This window comes from Giraffa tippelskirchi, chromosome 9 (genome assembly GCF_054371585.1).
Source record: "Giraffa tippelskirchi isolate mGirTip1 chromosome 9, T2T-mGirTip1v1.2.pri, whole genome shotgun sequence".
NCBI lineage: Eukaryota > Metazoa > Chordata > Mammalia > Artiodactyla > Giraffidae > Giraffa > Giraffa tippelskirchi.
In genome coordinates, this window is record NC_137283.1 from 7,036,454 (window position 1) to 7,052,264 (window position 15,811).

The following is a 15,811-nucleotide window of genomic DNA, read 5'->3' on the forward strand; positions in this document are numbered from 1 at the left end:
TTTTTAAATTTATTTGGCTGCCCCAGGTCTCAGGTGCAGCATGGGGGATCTAGTTCCCTGACCAGTGATAGAACCTGGGTCCCCAGCATTTGGAGCATGGAGTCTTAACCACTGGACCACCAGAGGAGTCCCCAGTCTGCTTTTTCCAGTTGTATTTATGGGCTGTTTAAATATTCCCTTCAGTGGGCAAAGAAGGTCACAGCCCTGGAGAAAGGTCATTGACCATGGGAAGGACTTGGCAGCCGGTATCAGCCCTGCCTTGCAAACACAGCCAGCCTTGCACACAGGATTCTGGAGTTGGATTTACTTTGCCTCTTTCTTCACTGACCTCACTGGAGCCTTCAAGGCAGGCCACCCTCCCTTTCCTTGCTGCTAGAACAGCTCTTAGCATGTGGGTTTCATGCGCTTGAGAACTCTTCGCTACCAACCGTGAGATGAAGTGTATTTTTCCCACCTTGGGGGGATGGAAAATGCTCAGTGAGCCCGCTTAACCAAAAGAGCTGGAGAAGGAAGGACCACACCAGTATTTGAACCCAGGTGTTTGGACTTCTCAACACAAAGGTGGCCCCAGGCTGTGTCCTGGCCTCCTTCCCTGTAGTCCCCTCTGGTGCTTGAGCTCCCAGCTAACTTCTCGCTCAGTCTACTCCAGGGTCTTCCCTACACCTGGGCCAAGAAAAGGGTGCTTATGCTCATAGTGGTCTTTTTAATTGGATTTGTAACTCTTGCATCTCAGTCCCTGTTCTTTTTTTTTTTTGCTGCACTAAATGGCTTGTGTGTGATTTTAGTTCCCCCACCAGGGATCGAACTCGTGCCCCGTCAATGAAAGCACAGAGTCCTAAGCGCTGGATTACCAGGGAAGCCCCATAAAAAGTCATTTCTGACTTACCTGCCTCACCCTTAGGCCATGTGACCCCAGTAAATCCTAAGGGATTTTGTACTTCTCTGGATGGCAATCTTTCCTCTCTGCCCTCATGTATTTTGGTTAATTCCCCATTTGTCTTACTGATCCTGTCCAGTGGGTTTTCATACTGGGCCACTTTTGAAAGTGAAAGAGGCCGTTGTTAATAATCACACTTAGACAACACGACCATGACCTCCCCAGGCTGACCACCCAAGACTTCTAGGAGGCTGGAAGCTTGTTGAGTTGATTTTTTTTAAATCTCATAAGGCTCTTAGCTCAGAGCCTGAAATCCAGTGTAAATGGTTTTTAAAGAAAAAATCAGCAAACACTGCCTACTTAATGCGGACATCATGGCCTCCAAACCTACAAACCGCCTGTATTAGTGCTATCTCTGAAAAGATGAAGTTCACTCCAGGAGGCAACCGTTGGGAGAGCAGGGGGATAAGTGGACAGGCCAGCCTGAGACGTCCCGGTGGGCCTGTTACTTGGGGAAGGCCCTTGGGGTATTAAGTGCAGCGGGTTCTTCTGTCGAAGGGCTAAGGAAGAACCACCTGGGGCCAGAAGTTCAAAATACACCAATTTGGGACTTCCCTGGCAGTCCAGTGGTTAAGACTCTGCACTTCACTGAAGGGGGTGACGGTTCGATCCCTAGTCAGGAAACTAAGATCCCACATGTCGCATGGTGTGGCCAAAAATAAAAACAGAGACACCAATTTGAAGATCCACCACAGACAAATGCCTCCTACGTCTCCCTGGCCTTGCATCTCACCTGGTTAGGTGCCAGCCAAAGTAAGGGTGACTCCCTCCCAGCTGTCTCAGCACAGAGCCAAACTAAGCAAGTCAGCAGTTGAAAAACCCAAGGAGAGACCACTTTAAGGACTGTTCCCTTTATTGTCTGCCTTGAACTTTGGATTACTAACACCCCACCTGATTGTTTCCCAGCTCAGAGCCTGTGCATTTTGTCCTTCCTCCACCCTGTCAAGTCTGGCCTTTCAACTAGAGTTTATCCTTGATTATCTGCGTGGGGAGGGGATGCTGGGAAGGCGCTGCCCCCTCCCCTCCTGTACCTCCTGGTTGCATTACCTGCTGGATCAGGGTCAGTGGGGCCATCCATTAAATTCTGTTGAACAGCACACAGGTGCCATGCAAAGAGGTGAAGCACAGGCCTCCTCTGTTGGAATGAAGTGGGGTTTCTGAGGAAGCGCCGTCCATTTCTGAGGCTAGAATTATTTCTCATTATCGTTCTTTTCTCCTTAGACCTTCATTCACGCATGATAAGGGATCCTGGGAATTCAGGCTTCTAAACAGGAGTTGGACTTGAATGGTTCTATCTGCAGTGTCCCCGGCGGATGATCTTTTTTCTGGTCGTATCTTGTTTCCGTTAGTTGGCATTTGCTTGCCTGAAATCCTGCTGGCCTGTGTTGGAGTTCCCCGACTCCTTGTCAGATCCTGCTGTAGTTAGTGCTTCTTTAGGACCACAGGCAACAGGATCCAAGCACACTGGTGGGATAGAGGAGGTGGGTGAGCTCCAGGGATTCAGGGCCTCCTGCTGGCCTCACATCTCCACTGCTCACTGCGGTTTGGATTTTCCCTTTGGGATGGGGCGGTGGGGGGTGATACCAGCCCTTGTAAACCGCCTGGATCACAGAATCGGGGTCCTATTCGTGTCTCCCAGCTCTGCGCAGGTGACAAGTGGCTCTTGAAATAAAGCTGGTCTCCTGGCTTGGCCTGGCCCTGTTGCGTTTGTAGGGGTGTCCGTGGGGCTTCTCTGGTGGCTCAGATGGTAAAGAATCCTGTAATGCAGGAGACCTGGGTTCGATCTCTGGGTCGGGAAGATGCCCTGGAGAAGTAGATAACAACCCACTCCAGTATTCTTGCCTGGAGAATCCCATGGACAGAAGAACCTGGTGGGCTGCAGTCCATGGGGTCACAAAAGTCAGACACGACTGAACGACGGTAGGATTAAGTTTCCTGTTGTTGGAGTCCAAGGAGGGCGTGATATTTAAATTGAGTATCTAAAAGTGCTGACTTGCAAAGAGTTTTAGAAAGAAATCCATGTCTTGATAAGACATAGGCCTTTGCTATCACCTCCAGCTGCTGCTCTGGACCTGCGGTTTGAAGTCCCTCTGCTCTTGGTCACAGAGCGGTGATTCCTGAGGTGCCACAGGGGTCGAGGAGTGTGTCTGTCCATCTCTGTTTGATGCTTTCCTTGATGGGGGTGGTTTTAAGGAGTGTCACCAAAACATGAGGCTTGGGACTCTACAGATGCATGGGAGCCCTTGCCCCAGTTCTGTGCCAAGGGTCGCCTCTCACTGGCATTGAGAGAGTTCACAGAGGCCATCCAGTGCTTCCTTGGCCTTTTTTTTTTTTTTGAATCTTTTTATTAAATGCCAGATCTTAAGTTTCCCGACCAGGGATCAAACCTGTGCCCCTGCAGTGGAGGCATGGAGTCTTAAACGCTGGACTGCCAGGGAAGTCTCATTTACTGCTTCTTTAGTTGGCTTCCTTTCCCAATTTTATTTATTTTTTATTCATTTGGACACTCGGTGTATGAGATCTTATTTCCCTGACCGGGGATCAAATCCGGGACCCCTACAGGAAAATTCCCCCACCCTGTCCCCACTTCCCAAATTAAATCATTCTGCCTGTGAACAAGGTTCTTAGAGCAGTAAATACTCGGTTAATCTCTTGATTTGGAGGCAGTGCTTGATAAGGTTAGCTGGCCCTTAAAATCTGCAACAGGTGAGACTGTCACAGTGAGCCATTGGGAAGGCCAATGTTGGACCTGTCTTGTCTTGCCCTAGGCAGCAGACAGCTGAGTACAGAAGACGTTCAGTTCAAAGTAACAGAACTTGTCCAGCTGGGGAGAGAGAGAAAGGAACATTTTTGTTGGTTGCGTTGGAGGGATAAGATACGGCTTGTGTGCCTGTATGCTCAGTGGAGTCCGACTCTGTGCGACCCCGTGGACTGTGGCCCACCAGGCTCCTCTGTCCCTGGGATTTCCCAGGCGGGAATACTGGAGCGGGTGCCATTTCTTCCTCCAGATTGAACCCAAGTTTCCTGCCTCGTCAGGTGGTTTCTTTACCCCTGAGCCACTAGGGAAGCCCCAAGATACGGCTTATTAGTAGTAATTTAAAACCTGCTTCATCTTGAATTTTTTTCCTTATCTTAGCCCTTTTTTTTGGCTGCGCTGGGTCTTCATTGCGGTGCCGGGCTTCTCTGGTTGTGGCCAGCAGGCTTAGTTTCCCTGCAGCAACGTGGGACCTTACTTCCCTCACCAGGGATCAAACCCACCTCCCCTGTGCATTGCGAGGTGTACTCTTCACCAATGGACCTCCCTTGAGTCCTAGTTTCTGCTTCCTTTCTGGAGATGAGTGCTTTCCCTTGCTTTTTACATCCACCTGGCCACGTGGTCTCAGCCACAGCGGCCACTGAGACCCCTTAAGCAGCTTCAAGGGGCGAAAGGTCTCAGGTGCCCGGCATCACACACTTTTTTAAGAGGTGAGGGCTGAGTTACATAGCCACCTACAGAGCCTGGCCGTTTCTTAAAAGTCAGCCCCTCTGCCTCCCCGAATCTGGTCCAGAACACCGCAGATTAAAATTGGACCTTGATTTTTTTCGACCTCAGAGGCAACAGGAAAACTGTGTATCTGTGTCGGAATCTGTCTTCTTGTGCCTGGCTTGAAAATCTATACACGGGCAGCGATCTCCGTTGTTGGGACAGATCTCTCTTATTTGCTGCTGGAAGCTGCCTGGACCACTCATTAGTACATCAGAGGTCAGGTGCGCGCCAGGGCAGCAGCTGGGACACTAATGATTTCGTGCCGCTTTGTGTGACCGCCGGCCGCCTGTGGGGCTGTAAATCGGACTCGGGGTTCTAATTTTATCAAAGCCTCCAGGGAGTTGGTCCGACTTGCCTCTTGTGAGATTAAACTTAAGATAATATTTATAGTGGAGGGCAAAGGAAAAATAATACCTAATGGGAACATTGTGGGAAGAATGGTAGCGACCTATTAGAAGTAAATTATGTGGGGCCTTTGGAGTAACTCATTTATGGGCTCAAGGAGTATTTATTAGGTCTTTAGCTCTGAGGAGTCCGTACAGAGGCTGGGCTCCAATCTTCATTGTATTGTGTTGTATTGTATTGACATAAATACAAGCATACATTTTGACAATTTGATTTTTTTGGCTACGCAGCATGTGGGATCCTTAGTTCCTTGATCAGGTATCGAACCTGTGCCCCCTGCAGTGGAACCACCAGGGGAGCCCCCGTTTTGACAGTTCTATACACCTGTGTACCCACTCCTTCCTGCAAGATAATAGGAACATCATCCCTCCAGAACATCTCCCTAGAGTTACTTCCAACCACACCTATTTTCACCTGTAACTTCTTTAGTTTTTTTTTCACTTTACTTTTGCCTTCAAAGAAATAGAATTACACAGTGTATGCTTTTTGTTTGTTTGTTTTATTCTAGCTCTTTCCACTAAGCACCCGTTGTGGTGGCACAAATCAGTAATTCATCCTCACTGCTAAAAGTATTCTATTGTGTGGACAATACTGCCTTTCTGTTGATAGGGAAGTTCATTTTCAAACTGGAAGAATTTCTAAATAACCCACTTTTTATTTAAATAAACAAGTTTATTTGCTAAAAAACTGTTGGGTGAGCAGCAACCCCACGCGCGGTTCTGGCATGTCTGAGAGTGTCATTCGATGTCCTGTAACCTGGGTCTGTTGGAAGAAACCCCCAGCACAGGAGTGTCACACGTTCTTTTACCATCGGCCACTGTTGAAGTCTTCCAGGAGCGAGAGAGACTGCAGAACTGTGGGCAGTCAACCCTGCTGGCCTGGGTGGACATGGCTGCCCATGAAATTGCCTCAGGCTGGTTGCTTTGGGCAAGACTCCAGCCTGAAAAGCAGAATCCGACCAGGAGCAAAGGAGCTGTTGCAGGTTGGGCACACCCCAGAGGTAGACAGGGTTTGGATGGTGCATCATCGGAGGAAGTAGGATGAATGCAGGCCCCCAAGGAGGCTCTCAATGATGCCCCCTACTGGGGGCAAGGCCTAAGTACAGCAGGGCAGGCATAGGTTGGGCACTCCTGGGCATCACAAGTGAACAGAGTCATAGTTCATCTCGGGAGTTCCCTTATGTATTGTCCCACACTGAGTATTCTGTGACATCCTGATTATGCATTTATAAATCCCATGTTTCTTTTTGGACTTCACAAGAGCGCCGAGAAATTCTGACTGTTAGCTCCATGTGGGAATTTCTGTCTTCTGCCTGCTTTTTCCTTCCTTCCTTGTTATCTCGAGCTCTGCCTTAGAGCCCGCTTGGAGGGTTTCTCCTCACAAAACCTAGCTGCAGTCTCCAAGTATCATCAGGATCCTAGAAAATCACACACGTGGGTTATACGTCTTTCTTGCCGCCTCTAGGAGTCAGATTTACCATTGGAACCGCAGTTTTTAGAAGGGGGTTGTGATAAGAAATATTTGTAAGGCTCTTTGTCTGTGACTCTGGGCAAAAGTGTTGTGTGCTTTACTGCCCAGAGTGTCCTTGTTTTCTGCGGGCCTCAGTGCTAGGGGAGAAGTGATTTCCTTCCAGGATGAGCTCATTTTCATTCTTTTTAAAATAATTCTGGCAGTTCTATGAGCCCCAAATTGAGTTCTTTCTCCTTTTAGCAATCTGCAGGTAAACTCAGCCAAATCCCGTCATTCAGCTGTAGAAATAGAACTTACTTCTCTAGTTATCAGTGGCTTTTTATAAAAAGGTAATGGTTCAGCTTTTGTATGTGTTGATAGAAGCTGTGTGTCCAGGGAGGGTTCTTCCTGGGGTTGAACCCTGAGATAGGAAATGTAAAGTATAAAATATAAACATTGCCGGGATATAAAGTGGGGATCCGATGTGCCTGACTCTGGGGTGTTGGGCCCTGATCCCACGAGCAGGAGAGCAGGTGATGAGGAGCAAGACAAACCTGGAGGAAGCCTTGTGGCTGGGAGCTGGGTCTTGCTGGGTGATAGGTGGTGGTTGGTTGGTGTTAGGAAGGAAGAGGGCAGCAAATGGTCATTGGGAGTGTGAAAATTTTCTTTTGTTCTAAAAAAAATAGGAAAGGGATTTTGATGTGGCTTTTGAAGTGGCACAGACACCTCAGATGAGCCACACGGGCTGTTCTGTGATCACTGAACTATGCTTTCCCTTGGCACCAGCAACCACCTTGAGTCTAAAGTTGGCAGAGCTGGGAGTTCCTTGGTGGTCCAGCGGTTAGGACTCTGTGCTGTCACTGCTAGGGCCTGAGTTCACTTCCTGGTTGGGGAACTAAGATCCTGCAAGCAGGGCAACACAACCAAAAAAAAAAAAAGGTTGTTAGAGCTGGTGGCCTTCCTCCTCTCTCTTGGGGTTAGATGTGCCTTGAAGTTCAACGTTTGTGATTTTGGAAAGTTTATACTGTGAAACAGCACCACAAAATAATGAAGATTAGCAGTTCTTCGGTGAGAACTCACCCTAAATGGTATAGATAAAAATTAGAAATCATTTTGACGCCAGTTCAGTGTTTGCTGCCACACAGCATACATAGAAAGTTTTGGTTTCTAGAGTCTGTTGGATTGGGGGGCACTGCAGAATGGGATTCTGGGCTTGTATGGGACGCCCTGTGTTAGTTTCACTGGTGTTTGAATGGTACCTCTGGGAATCCTTCCTTTTTACGCCGCCCGAGACCTTTCCCACTGTCCACCTCTAGAGTCATCCCAACCAGTGGCCCCACTCCCCTCCACCCTTGGAAAATCTGGCAACCACTACCGAGCCCAGGAAACAGGCCTTGCTTTCTTGTGTCTCCTCGGGCCTCCCTTCAGTCTGACCTCCGACTTCCAGCCAAGCATGGAGGACCTGGACTCCCAGCCCCACATCGCCCGGCTCGCTGGTGTCCATCCCCACACTGGCCTTCCGTGTAGGTTTGATGTTTGTTTTTTAATTTTATTGGAGTACAGCTGTTTTACAGTTTGTTTCTGCTGTACAGCCAAGTGGATCAGCTACGTGTTTACATACATCCCCCTTTTTGTGGATTTCCTTCTCATTTAGGTCATCTCAGAACGCTGAGTTCCCTGTGCTGTAAGGCAGGTTCTCATGAGTTACATATTTTATACACAGTATCAATAGTATATATATGTCAGTCCCAGTTCATCCCACCCCCTCCCCCTCTTGGAGTCCATACATTTATTCTCTGCTTGTGTGTGTGTGTTTCTGTTTTGCAAATAAGAGGTTTGCTCTTCTTGGGGACAGAAACTGGCGCTTAAACCACCTTTGTTCCTCACATGAATGGAGGCTGACCTGACATCAAGTTATTAAATTCCAGAAGGCTTACTATCCACACTTGGCAAGCAGGATTTTTTTCTTCTTCTTCTGATACATCAAAGCAGCAATTTAATCTATTACCAAATTGAAGATTCTGGGCTTTGTAAAGAGCGATCTGAAGGATATTCGCTGCAACATTGCTTGCGAGTTTTCCAAAATCAGGAAACAGCATTAAAATCCTATCAGCGGGTACTAATTAAATAAGTCGCGGTACATCCACAGACAACACAGCAGTAACATAGGCAGCTGGGCCCAGAACAATCTCTGGGTTAATACGGTTAAGTGGAAAAGTATAATGCCTCTCCTATTTGTGTCTTAGAATATAACATGTTTTTGGATGATTACATAAAAATGTAGAAACAATGGAGCTATTGGGACAGATTTTTTAAAAAGCAGTTTGTATCTTTTTGCATTAAAAATGCACATATTGTGAAAAGTTTTTCGACTCCTTCCCCCCAATAAGAGGGTAGCTTGTCCCCCGCTAGACTCTGCTGTCTGAGCCAGTGGTGATGGTGTCAGAAGGAGGGTCCAAGATTCCTTTCTTCACTTCCCAGGCTCCCGGAGGCCACAGCTTTGCGGCTGGCCCCACGTGGTTGGAGAGGCAGGAGAGCTTGTGCGGATTTCAAGCCCTGGGTTTCAGTCTGTTCTTCCCTCAGTCAAGTAAAGCTTGGTTTCGTGGCTTGACTTGACTCCTTGGACGTGGTTTACCATTTTTTAATAGGAGAGGCTGCTGAGTGTCACGAACAGATAAGGCTTCCGGTTGTCACCAGCCCGCCTGCCCCTGTAGCCTCCCAGTGTCTGGAGGGGCGGGTGGAGACCTCCTCCTGTCTACGCCTGAGTCTGTGGGAGGCCGCATGTCCTCAGTTCATTTTAAGGGCTGCCAAAAAAATCTCCAAAAATAAGTTGTTGTTATTTCAGTCGGGGCATCTGGACAATGAGAGGCCCCCTTCATCCTTTCCATGTATGCTTCTCACTGATGTGGCTAGTTGTGTTTTAACCTGGTGTTCCACAGAGTGTGTGTGTGTGTGTGTGTGTGTGTGTTCCTTGTTGGATCACACGTTGTATAAAACGGGAGATTCCATGTGCACGAAGCCTTGTTCATTAACAGAGCACTTAATTTAAGCCCTGCCTAAGGTAAACCTGCCTGCTTGGTATTTTTATTTATTCTTTCTCTAACCTCCCCCCACCCCCACCCCCTCCTCTCCTGCTGGGCTCACATTCCTAGGTCTTTGTCTGCGCCTGGTATTTTAGAAATTTTGGGAGAGGAAGGCGGTGGGTGGGGCGTTCTGGAAGCTGGGGGCAGGGAAGAGGGTGGTCACTTGCAGGGTCAGAGGTCAGGCCTGCTCCATTCAGCTGGGGCAGCCAGATTGTCGCCATGTGGGGGGGGAGGGGGCGTGTCCGAGCATCTGCCCGGGAAGCCCCGAAGGGGCAGCTCAGGCCCTGGAATTCCTGCCGCCAGAGGCCTGCCCCCTCCCTCCTCCCCGAGCCACAGTTCATGGCCTCTGCCACATTTCTTTCTGCCTGTGGCCCCTCTGAACAGCCCTCCAGTTTATTCTTTTAAAATAACCTTAAATAAGCTGGTTCAGAGAGAGTTGCACCCATGTACACCCACGTGCACCCTGCCTGTTCACTGAGTCTCACAGGGTCCAAAATGGTTGGGTTTTGACCTTAGAACTTGTTAGGCAAGTGAGGTGTGGGGCTTCTGAATGGAGTGAGGTCCTTCCAGAGTTTTACTCTAATAGAAAGTTTACTGTGTGTGATCATCACATTTTTTGGTTTTAGATAGTGTGTTCTTGAAAAAAAATCAATAGTTGCCCGGGGCTCTGTGACAGCCTAGAGGGGTGGGATGGGGTGGGAGGTGGGAGGGAGGCTCAAGAGGGAGGGGCCATATGTGTGCCTATAGCAGACTCATGTTGATGTATGGCAGAAACCAACACAATATTGTAAAGCAGTTATCTTTCAGTTAACAAAGTAAAAAATCAACAGTTGAATAAAAGCATTGCTGGGGCTCTGCTTTTACCTTTTTTTAAAAAAATATGTTTTTTCCCCATGCCACACAGCATATGGGACCCTAGTTCCCCTCCAGGCATCAAACCCACGACCCCCGTCTGCATCCCTGCTTTGGAGGCAGGAGTCTTAGCCCCTGGACCACCAGGGAAGTCCTCCCCATTGTTAATGTCACCCGCAGCCCTGGGCCCGGTAGTTGGCCTGGAACTGCAGAAGCACTGGCACTTCGAAAGCGCGTAGTATGTTAGAGCTACAGTGACCCCACGGGAGACACTGTGAGGCGGGGCCATGCCACAGGACCCCCACTTGCCCATTGTCGAAGGGCTTCCGGCCTCCTGCCTCGGACCTTCCCTCTCTGCTAGGATTTCTTTTCTGGCCCCACCGCTTGTAGATGCTATTTATCTGTTTATTTCTGGCTGTACTTTGTAGCACAGGGGCTCTTAGTTCCCCAACCAGGGGGTGAACTCAAGCCCACTGTAGTCGAAGCTTGGAGTCTTAACCACGAGACAGCCTGAGGAGTCCCTGCAAGATCCTTTGAAACCCACCATTTGTGGGGTCTCTTCCTCCGGACAATGTCATTCATGTATACTCGAGAGTTTGCAAACTTAAAAGCCCAGAAAAATCACCTTAATACCTTGCAGTTAAACAACTGGCACCTGGCTTCCGGCTCAGCCCAGAATTCTCTCGTTTGTGGCATTGAGTCCCCAGAGATAGGGTTCCTGGGAGTTGTGGAGTGGAAGGGGTTTCCTGAGGTCCCTGGTCCGACACTGCGTGTTCCATACAAGGAACTGAAGCCGAGGCAGGTGACTGGATAGCAGGTCTCCTGGCAGGCGGGTGGTATCGCCAGGCTCAGGCTGACAGCCTAACGTTCTTCCCCACTTGGCAGGAGCCCACAGATCTAAGAAAGCAGGCGGACACCACCAGTTAGCGCCTGTGGCCATCCATCCATCACCCCACCCCACCAAAAAAAAAAGGTAGATCCTGATCAGAGGTGAAGGGAAGATCGCTTAGCTGTTGGGTAAGAGGAGGGAGCCTTCTGCTGGGAGGTGTTCACACTTCACATTAGCAGGAGTGAAGGAGTGATCCCTTTATTCCTGTGACAAATGGAAGGAGCAGAGGGGAGGGATGTTGTTGAGGCCAGAGAAGCGCTTGAGCAGAGCTTCGTAAAAACAGAGCGTCCAGGAATTACCCTGCGTTTATTTGTTTAGCGTTTTTTGGTTCGGATCTCAGGCTGGCTTGAGAATTTTAGATTTATCAAATGAGAAAGGTTACATCTCTCAATGGCAGGCCTTTTTCAAAAAGCAATTGGCCTTCACGGAGGCAAGTGCCTCCTGGATTCGACTTCTGGGAGAAGTACCACACTCGACAAGTTACAAACCCGATCACGTTTCCTGCCCGAGGAAGGGGGTCTAGAAAACTTGCCCGATCACAACCATTCCTTCCAAGCAGGAATTTGATATCCTTAGTCTTTCCTTTTTCCCATTCTTGGATCCCAGACAGAGAAGAAGCACCCTCACCTCTACTGGGTCACGCGCTCCTCTGAGTGGAGCGGCCTGTTTGCCTGACGGCCGCTTGGGGGCATCGTTTCCTAATGGGCGTGCTCCGCCCACGGCAAATCAGGAGAGCTGACCCCAGCCGTTGCAGTGTGGGACGGCCGTTGCAGTGTGGGACGCGCAGTGTAATAGGAACTTCCTGGGTCTCAGGGCATCCCCCGTCTCTTCTTCCATCTCACAACACTCTGCTTCCAGAATCTCCTGGTCTTGAGTCTTACCCCCTCGGTGACACCTTGGCAGGTCCTGGACGGGGTAGCCAGACCCCTGTGTGTTGGGACCAGCCCTTGCTACCTGTGTGGCCTCTTCACCTAGGCACTGAGTGCTGTGGATGTGAAAGCACCCCCTCGCCCTCAAACACACAAACTGCCTCCCTGCCTGTTGGCTGCCTTTCCCTCACCCCCTGGTGTAACAGAGGCACACTGAAGCCCTGCTCTTGTAAGCAAGCCAGCAAACATTTACAGACAGTGGTGCTGATGGCCAGCTCTGGGGAGGGATGTGATGGGACTGGCCCCGTGCCAAGGAGCTTCTGCTGTTGAGAGTTGGGCATTTATCAGCAGGTGGAGGTGATGCCAAGCCTTCTGCCCCTCCCAGCACCGGGGGGGGGGGCGCCCAGGGTGGCACAGAGCATTGCATAAAGCAGCTCTGCCAGCACCAGCTGCCTCCCAGGGTCAGGTCCTGGGAACAACTTGGCAGGAAAGAGAAAGACAAGAAGCTGGCTGACTTTACCATGAGCCTCTGGCCTTCGTTCCAGAAACTGAAGCCCTCACCTTGCTTAAGTGCTTCTCGATGGAGAAGGTGGCAGCAGGCTGTAGTGGGTGTTTGATCTTGGCCCCCCGCCTCGCTTCACAGCCCAGAGCCTGGGATGGGAAGAGAGACATGGTGTATTCGTTCATTCCTGCCACCCATCTCAGACCGCAGAGACATACTCTTGGAACTTCTGGTTAGATTAGGATTAGAGAAGTCTCTGATGGCAGGAGGATTGTTTTGTTTCTTTGTTTCTTTGCCTTCCAAGCGGCTGGGTCATGAATGTGAATGAAACTGGAGTGGAATGGGGAGTTGGTTGATTTTTCTCTGTGTCGGGGGTGGAGGGGAGCACGCTGTCCTCACGATGAACTGCAGCGCTGCCCCCCCCGCCCCCACCCCGTGGGAGGCGCTTGTTTGTCGTGGGGGTCTGCGCGGCAGAGCATCCCGCACGTCAGTAACGCCTGTGCCTCTCTGGTCCCCAGGTGCTACACCTTTACTGTGACACGTGCTCCGTGCCCATCTGCCGCGAGTGTACGGTGGGCCGGCACGGCGGCCACAGCTTCGTCTACCTCCAGGAGGCGCTGCAGGACTCGCGGGCCCTCACCATCCAGCTGCTGGCCGACGCCCAGCAAGGCCGCCAGGCCATCCAGGTCAGTCCCTCCCCACCCTTCACCTGTTCCCCGGGTCTTCCTGGCGCAGAAAACCTTTCCCACCCCCTTTTTGAGATGTGTGCAGATGTTTGGGGGTGGTGTCCGGAGCCACGGGACAGTGACCCACGTGAGCCCATGTGACAGGCAGCGGCGGTCACATGAGGGCAGAGGGGCAGTGCATGGAGACCTCACAGTCTCGTGAAGATGACAGTGACGTGACTTGAGTTACTAGCTGCTCGGGGCACGTTTCCCATCCAAGTTCCTCTCTCCCGCCTTTCCCCCACTCCCCCGCCCCATTCAGTCAGAACTGTAGGAAGACTGTGTCCTCGTCTTGCTACCCAGATTGGTTTATGGGTGAGAAATAAGTGAGCATGGGAAACTTTACATAAGGTTCAGAGTCTCAGACTTCCCTGGGAGCTAAATACGGTCCTGTGGGAAGGGGTACGTGTAACTTTGGGATGCAGGGAAGTTCGCTTACATAGGTAATAATAGTGTCACCTGATCCACGTTGACAGGGTTTTAGGAAAATAAAAAAAGTTGTTTTCCTTGTCTGGTAGGGTAAGCTTAAAAGTCAAACATTACTAATCCTCGAGCAGAAATTGAAAAGGAAACTGTTTAGAATGTGAATTATTTTTTAAAATAAGATTTTTGGGGGGAGATGGTAAAGAATCGATCATGCCCTAGGGAAGAAGGATGGTTTAGGATTTTAGTAAGTTTCTCAGCAACTGTCACATTCCTGTGCATGATATTGAAGTACTCTTCCTGATGAGTCAGGTTATCTGATATCCAAGGCACTTGACTCATGAAAGTACAACATGCTGGGAAAGATTGAGGGCAGGAGGAGAAGGGAATGACAGAGGGTGAGATGGTTGGATTGGCCTCACCCACTTGATGGACATGAGTTTGAGCAAACTCTGGGAGATGGTGAAGGACAGGGAAACCTGGCAGGCTGCAGTCTAGGGTTGCAAAGAGTCGGGCACAACTTAGCAACTGAACAACAGCAAATGTAATGTGAGAATTTCATAAAGGTTTTCCCTGGAGCCAGCCATAGTTTGGATCAGGAATATAGTTGCTTTCCATGTAAGACAGGCTTGATTCTTTACTTACTTTTTCATCACATTTAAGGTACCACTAATTGTAAGATACACATTTATTTTGTATACAACCAAGAAAGGAAAAAAGCCCACTGACAATATTAAGATGAATCATAGTTTCAAAGATACTCAGTGTGATAAAGATACAGCAGTAATTCTCATATCTGCTGTGGTGGCCTTTGAGTTTATTGGTGACACTTGCTTCTCTCTCATCTTCTGACTATCAGGACACTTTAAATACCTGTCATCAGGTCACCACTGTCCTCCACACAGGCATCACTGATCGCTTTTGGCACTCGTCTCAGTGAAACCCAGATTTGGCCTCAGACTGTCCTCGGTACTAAGTGGCCGCCACTCAACAGTCAGCTGGCATCACTGACTTCCCTGCCCAGATTGAGATCCTCAACTTCAAGTGTTTGATTGAATCTGTTAACATTTGAAGATAACCTTTTTTTCTCAAGTGCCATGCTTGTTAGGTGATCTTCCTTCTTTCCTCCCTCCCCCGCCCCCCTTTTCTCTCTTTCCTTCTTATTTATTTATTTTTTAAATATTTATTTTTGGTTGTGCCAGGTGTTACGGCACACGGGATCTTTAGTTTTGGCACGTGGAATCTAGGGGTCGAACCAGGTCCCCTGCATCAGGAGCACAAAGTCCCAGCTGTTGGACCACCAGGGAAGTCCTTCTTCTTCTTTTTTTAAAAAATTAATTAATTTATTTTAGTTGGAGGATTACTTTACAATATTACTTTACAATATTGTGGTTTTTGCCATACATCGACATGAATCAGCCACGGTGCACACTTCTTTTTTGATATCAAGTGTGTGTTTCTGTTTTCCGAGCTTCCCCAACCCTTTCACCCTCTGCCGTTTCCCCCAACCCATCTACCTCTTTCGTCCTTCAAATACTCTGCGTAGATAATGGGAACTAGTTAAGCAGGTCCTGGTCTGCATGCCTTGGGAGTGCAGTGCTTGCCTCAGAGTTGTATAGGATCTGGAGAAGAAAAATCCATTTGGTCTCTTCATACTGAGCTGTTATGACTTTGGGAATGGGGACGAATCAAATTACAACCAGAGCTTTGCTCCCCTTCTACCTGGTTTGGGCTTCCCTGGTGGCTCGGCTGGTAAAGAATCCGCCTGCAGTACAGGAGACCTAGGTTCGATCCTTGGGAGGAGAGGATCCCCTGGAGAAGGGAAAGGCAACCCACTCCAGTATTCTGGCCTGGAGAATTCCATGGACTGTATAGTCTATGGAGTCGCAAAGAGTCAGACACGACTGAGCGACTTTCACTTCACTTCAATTTTACCTGTTTGGAAAATGGAAGAAATACTTCCTATCATAGGGTAGGAGGGCCAAACCCAAGGGGGGAAGACGCTGAGAGCAGCCTGGCTAGGAGACAGGGTAGGGTGCAGGGTTGAACAGACCCTCACTGTCCATCTTGTCCATGCAAGGGGTGGATGGTGGTCACTGCCCTCCGGCCAGTTCTTGCCCTGTAGGAATGTGCGCCCGTTATTTCCATTTC

The 15,811-nt window shown here is 49.4% G+C and overlaps 1 protein-coding gene across 1 annotated transcript in view; it reads left to right on the forward strand.

Annotated features, from left to right (window-relative positions):
* Positions 1–15,811, forward strand: part of TRIM71 (tripartite motif containing 71) — a 64,114-nt gene that overhangs the window by 37,992 nt on the left and 10,311 nt on the right. The window contains exon 2 of the mRNA XM_081527102.1: positions 13,031–13,198. Coding sequence (XP_081383228.1) covers positions 13,031–13,198 — 168 coding nt within the window. The remainder of the gene's footprint in view (positions 1–13,030; positions 13,199–15,811) is intronic.